General features: G+C 40.0%; 1 protein-coding gene across 1 annotated transcript; it reads left to right on the top strand.

Annotated features, from left to right (window-relative positions):
• Positions 1-210: 210 nt before the first annotated feature.
• On the top strand, positions 211-4,271 carry LOC141331568 (intelectin-like). Its single transcript, XM_073836616.1, has 5 exons — positions 211-232; positions 3,420-3,618; positions 3,706-3,830; positions 3,922-4,025; positions 4,104-4,271. The coding sequence occupies exons 1-5, from the start codon at positions 211-213 to the stop codon at positions 4,254-4,256; spliced, it is 603 nt and encodes a 200-aa protein (XP_073692717.1). The 3' UTR covers positions 4,257-4,271.
• Positions 4,272-6,616: the final 2,345 nt, after the last annotated feature.

Genomic DNA, 6,616 nt, shown 5'->3' with positions numbered 1-6,616 from the left:
TATCCTTATATGAACCAGCGCAAACAGATGATATTACCGCCCAAAGTTAGCCATCAGTCTCCTTGCTTATTGTGAGCATACCAGCTTTCTGGTTCAAACATATAATGATATGGCAAAAGGCGCTGCAAATTAATATACCACGTTTTATCATGGCTATGATAACACGGGAACCACTTAAACCGTAACACCGGCCTGTTATTAATGTTCAAAATGGATGTTATCCTGTATCAAGGTACTGAATATTCCATTCTAGTTGCCAACTTCTTCTTCTTCTTCTTCTTTGACTGTTTTATGGCGGTTATCAAACCAGCTGAATTTACTGCCTGATATGCCATGGCACCCTGAACTCTCTGCTCCTCCATGGCTCCCTGGACTGCCTGATCTGCCATGGCTCCCTGAACTGTCTGCTCTTTAATGGCTCACTGAACTGTCTGCTCCACCATGGCTTCCTGAACTGCCTGTCTGCTCCTCCATGGCTCCCTGAACTGTCTGTTCTTCCATGGCTCCCTGAACTGTCTGCTCCACCAAGGCTCCCTGAACTGCCTGCCTGCTTCACCATGGCTCCGTGAACTGCCTGCTCCGCCATGGCTCCCTGAACTGTCTGCTCCGCCATGGCTCCCTGAATTGCCTGCCTGCTCCACCATGGTTCCCTGAACTGTCTGCTCCGCCATGGCTCCCTGAACTGTCTGCTTTGCCATGGCTCCCTGAACTGCCTGCCTGATCTGCCATGGCTCCCTGAACTGTCTGCTCCGCCATGGCTCCCTGAACTGTCTGATCCGCCATGGCTCCCTGAATTGTCTGCTCCTCCATGGCTGCCTGGACTGCCTGATCTGCCATGGCTCCCTGAACTGTCTGCTCTTTAATGGCTCACTGAACTGTCTGCTCCACCATGGCTTCCTGAACTGCCTCTCTGCTCCTCCATGGCTCCCTGAACTGTCTGTTCTTCCATGACTCACTGAACAGTCTGCTCCACCATGGCTTCCTGAACTGCCTGCCTGATCTGCCATGGCTCCCTGAACTGTCTGCTCCACCAAGGCTCCCTGAACTGCCTGCCTGCTCCACCATGGCTCCCTGAACTGTCTGCTCCGCCATGGCTCCCTGAACTGCGATGGCTCCCTGAACTGTCTGCCTGCTCCGCCATGGCTCCCTGAACTGTACGCTCCGCCATGGCTCTCTGAACTGCCATGGCTCCCTGAACTGCCATGGCTCCCTGAACTGTCTGCTCTGCCAAGGCTCCCTGAACTGCCTGCCTGCTCTGCCATGGCTCCCTGAATTGTCTGCTCCGCCAAGGCTCCCTGAAATGCCTGCCTGCTCTGCCATGGCTCCCTGAACTGTTTGCTCCGCCATGGCTCCCTGAACTGCCTGCCTGCTCCGCCATGGCTCCCTGAACTGCCTGCTCCGCCATGGCTCTCTGAACTGCCATGGCTCCCTGAACTGTCTGATCCGCCATGGCTCCCTGAACTGTCTGCTCCGCCATGGCTCCCTGAACTGTCTGCTTTGCCATGGCTCCCTGAACTGCCTGCCTGCTCCGCCATGGCTCCCTGAACTGTCTGCTTTGCCATGGCTCCCTGAACTGCCTGCCTGCTCCGCCATGGCTCCCTGAACTGCCTGCCTGCTCCGCCATGGCTCCCTGAACTGCCTGCCTGCTCCGCCATGGCTCCCTGAACTGCCTGCCTGCTCCGCCATGGCTCCCTGAACTGCCTGCCTGCTCCGCCATGGCTCCCTGAACTGCCTGCCTGCTCAGCCATGGCTCCCTGAACTGCCTGCCTGCTCAGCCATGGCTCCCCGAACTGTCTGCTCCGCCATGGCTCCCTGAACTGTCTGCTTTGCCATGGCTCCCTGAACTGCTTGCCTGATCTGCCATGGCTCCCTGAACTGTCTGCTCCGCCATGGCTCCCTGAACTCCCATTGTGTTTCCTTCTGGAGCATCAGTTCGCATTTGAAACTTATGTAACAGTTGAGTCCCTCAGTGTGACTTGTCCTCAGTGTAAAAAGATAGATCTCAAAAGTATATGTTCATTGTTAGAAAGGGTTTAAATACACAAAAATGCTGGAAAACTAAAGAATTTGTGGGACCTGAAGGACTTTTCTGAAGAACAACAGACAGTGTAACTTTTCATGCATGATCCCTAATACCCCCTCAATGATATAGTGCAGAATATGTGTCTTACAGTTGATTTGATGCATTTCTTCAAACTCAGGTCACTGTTCTCAAAACAGTTAACACAGTGAGTTGAACACTTTGTATTGTCCTAAACAATACAATTTTTAGGGTGTTTGTGAACATGCTCAATACAGTTGAATGTTGCAGTGAATCAGAGGTAAATAATGGTATAAATACTGTTCTGTTTTTTGCACACACGGATTGTTTTGTGGTTGATTTGGTTGTGTCTCCGTCTCTCCCTCTCATCCCCTCCCCCTCACCCTGCACTCACTCTAACACTCAACACACACAAATAAATAAAGGCAGAGTGCAAAAAGATGTCTGATTTTTTTGCTTTAGAGCTACAATTGTAATTTAAAAATGATGCAATTTATTTATGCATTTACTTTTATTTGAATAAAGGTGTTTATTATTTTATTTTTACTTCCGTAATATTTGGGGAAGGGGGCACAAAAGTAAATTTCTGCTTAGGGCACCCATTTGGCCAGCAGCTGCCCTGACTGTATGTTTAATATTGATTAAAAGAGATTTGAAAGGATTCACGCTTTTTTACTGTTTGTCATCAAGAGATTATATCACAATGTCAGCGGGATACAGAAAAGACTGTTTTTAGAAAAACAAACGTAACGAAACATCCCTTAGACAGAACGTTACATGCAGAATTACAACACATTCTTTCTGAACTCACTGACTGTCAGGCCATAGATTCTCATCTGCATCACAACGATATCTTTGCAATGTAGTGCGGAAAGAATCTAATGCTTCACACATTCCACATTAGTGAAAGTCAAGATTCACATGAGAGCATTTCATCAATATTAACCAATTATTCTTGAAATGACTGAGAAAAAAATTTAACAGCGATAAAGCAAGCATTTGCGTTACCATGTCTATCAGGCTAGAGAAAATGTGCTTAATGTGTGTGAATAACTTTCCTCTTTTTTTTCTTTCTTTTTTTTTTTTGCAAAGTACAAAAATGTTTTTGCAGAGCCTTCTTAGCCTCTCGCTGTCGCTGAATTTATGGTTCTGTGAGGTATCATTAAGTAAGTGTAATTTTTTGGGGGATTGAAATGAATTCATCTTAACTTTGAAATTCCCATTTTGAACCATAATTTATTACATAAATGTATGTTTCATACTTTAGCAATTAAACAAGAAGCCAACATCAACCCCAAGGTTGCAAAACTGCTGGACAGAATTAAATATGTTGGTTGAAGCTGCAAAGAAATTCACGAGACGCATCATGTTCAAACAGACGGCCTGTACTATCTGACCTCATCAAGAGGAGTCCTTTACCAGACGTACTGTGATATGACCACTGCTGATGACCACGTATCTGTGTGGCACGTTCCTAATAATATTGAGTTGGAACGCTGGAGCACTGCCTCTATCCTGCAATACCACACTGAAAATACCTTCTTAAACAAACATGGAGGAAACCTTTTCAATTTATAGAGGGTTAAGGTCAGATAAACTCTGACACTGTTTTTGAGTTTGAATCATTCCATAAAGGCAAAGCTACAATTTGTTTCTTTCTTTTTCCAAAAATTCCCTGTGAGGTTTGGAATCGGGACATGCTTGACTGATAATGGACCTGCTATTCCAATAGTGTATGATACTGGAGATGCAATATCAACCAAAAATCTGTATGGTCCTTATTCGAGAGGTATAGCAATACTTCTTAAACCAATGTCATGTGTGCATGGACCTACCAAAACAGATCATTAACATTGATATATTTTGTGCATGTTTTTCAGGAAGATTTGAGCCTGGATTCATCACATTCAGAGTCTTCAATTATGAAAAGGCAGCAATGGCTATTTGTTCAGGTGTTAAACCAAAGGCTTGTCACACTGAACACGTGAGTCAGAAAGGTTTATTTACAACAACCTTAATGAACAGAATTTGTGCTGCTACTAATGTACTCATATTGTTGTAGTTCTGTATTGGTGGAGGTGGACACTTTCCTAAAGAGGCTCCTAGACAGTGTGGGGACTTTACGAGCTTCGACTGGGATGGTTATGGTACTAATACAGCCTCTAGTGCTTCCAAAGAGATAACTGAAGCAGCTGTACTTCTCTTTTATCGCTGACATTCTGATTAGTCTAAAATCTTCTATTTGAGTGATATCACATTGATTAACACCGAAATTCATCAATCTATACTCTATAAGAATGCATATGTGTACGGTGTTTGTCACAGATGAAAAATATGAAAAAGGTTAGGATAAACAAAGAGGCAATGACAGACTTTCAAAACACATAAGATCCTTCTTGCTTTACTATCTTTGTTACCTTTGCCATGCACCTATGCTATATAAACTGTTACATTCTTTTTGTTGGGAGGATATCTGTGACTGGTATGAGGTCCTTCCAGTTATGATTAAAGCATATTCATAGACATTGTGTGGAGTCTGTCTGGTTACTGCTGTGCAGCAGATTAGCAGAAAACCAAAGAACTTAGACCCAAGTGATAGTGTTCAACAGGGACGATATGTTGTTTGACTCAACAGAGTGTTGATAGAGACATGAAAAGCGTGTACATTTTAGTGTTGCTACACTGAATACAGACTAATTTATAATCTTAGTGGAGATTTGGATGATGTACGCCCCCAGGAGTCTATAGAGTGTATTACATTATGAAGAGGACAAAGATCCAAGAGTTAAATTGTAATTCAGATAATAACAATTTCTCAAATTAAGCCATCAGTAAATGTTATGACTACTACAGTAAAAGTTGTATTGTATTATGAAATATGTTTTATGTTATAAATTGTGGAAACCATTAATTATACATTTGAGGCAGCTGCTGTATTTTTATTTTGTGCAACTTTACACATTTACTATTACTATTATTAGTTACTATTATAGGTCTGAAATATATATTATATTTATATATTATATTGTACGTTTTAATCCTATGGAACACACTACAAACATGATGAATCAACAGAATGATGCATTGCTCTGTCATAAATGAATAATTAAATAATTTTGGAGATTGGAGTTTAGTCATGCTTTAACCGACATTAATATAAGTCAATACTGCAAAAACAGTTTACCGTGAAGCTGTTATATTCCTGTTATATATTTGTCAAACATTCCTTATTTTCTGATTTATGTTCTTAAATTAATGGTATATGTTGGTATTCAGCATTCATAATGCTAGAGAGCAAAGATTTTGCGAAAAGTAAATGGAAGAAAAAGTTTGTTTTTGATAATGTACGTTATTCTGTGTTGTCATCTTTTTTTAATTGCAATAATAACAAAGGTTAGGGTACGTACAAAACACAAAAATCCTTAACGATTTTGGTTTAATAGTTAACAGAAGTAAATAATACAAAAAATATATTAACGGAAAGAAGTAAAATAAATATTAAAAATGTTGTAGTGATTCAGGTTGTGTATTTTAGCTTTAATATACGTTTTTTTTTTAACAAAGCAGCTGATATTTGCCGTAGCGACAGCAAGAGGCTAGTGGGCTGTAGAGTGGCTTTCACTCCAAAATTGTGGAAGCGTAGGGCTGCTGCTGGACGCCGCTGTTACAATGGAGCGTTCTATTGACTTTCACTTCTTGTCAGTATAAGCAAAGTTCTTTGTTTGTGGGGAATGTTTTTTTTTTTTACTTATTTTTTTATTAGAATTCAATTAACAAACATACAAACATCACAGTTGAAAAATTTGGAATATATATCAGTTGCTGACATAGCTTTCTTATTTTTTACCAATTTAGGAGACTCAAAATATATTTCAGATTCAGTTTGGAAAAATGTAAAGCATGGTCTTGATTTAGAAAATTTAGCCTTATGAATATGGAACTTACCTAATAAAATACAAATATTTACAATATTACATAAACTTCTATCTCTACAATCAAAATATGTAATAATCTGTTTCACTTCAAGTATTATTGAATGTTTTGTTTTAAATGCCAGATAACTTTCCACACTTTTCCAAAAAAACTATAAAAAAGATGAATTAACGATTCTTGTTCTGTCTTGCAGAAACTACAAAGATTATCAATCGGTTTAAATTTTGAAATAAACATTTTTGTGGGATATATTGTATAATATTTTCAAATGTAATTCCCTAACTTCATTTATGATACAAAATCTAAAAGGAACAAGCCATGCCTTATACCAATTAATCTCAGAAAAATGAGAATTCCAGAAAAATTTCCCACGAGGTGTTATTTTCTTTAAACTTAAAAAATATTTTCTGATATGCTTATTAGTACAATTTCTACTCATAATATCCATACCATTTATATAAAGAGTAAAATTTAAAATCAGGAATTTCGCTTTGTTTTTTTATAACCTTTCATTAGTTCTAATATGCCATTAGGTATAGACTTGAAAACCGAGTTATATTCTTTAAACGTTATTGGGAATGCTTTCTCTCTGAGAAAAGATTTATAGTTAAGTAATTGATTATTATCATCAAAAAGGTCTTT

The sequence above is a fragment of the Garra rufa genome, chromosome 3, assembly GCF_049309525.1.
Source record: "Garra rufa chromosome 3, GarRuf1.0, whole genome shotgun sequence".
Lineage (NCBI taxonomy): Eukaryota > Metazoa > Chordata > Actinopteri > Cypriniformes > Cyprinidae > Garra > Garra rufa.
The sequence above is the reverse complement of the archived record's forward strand: the minus strand, read 5'-3'. Positions and strand labels throughout refer to the sequence as shown.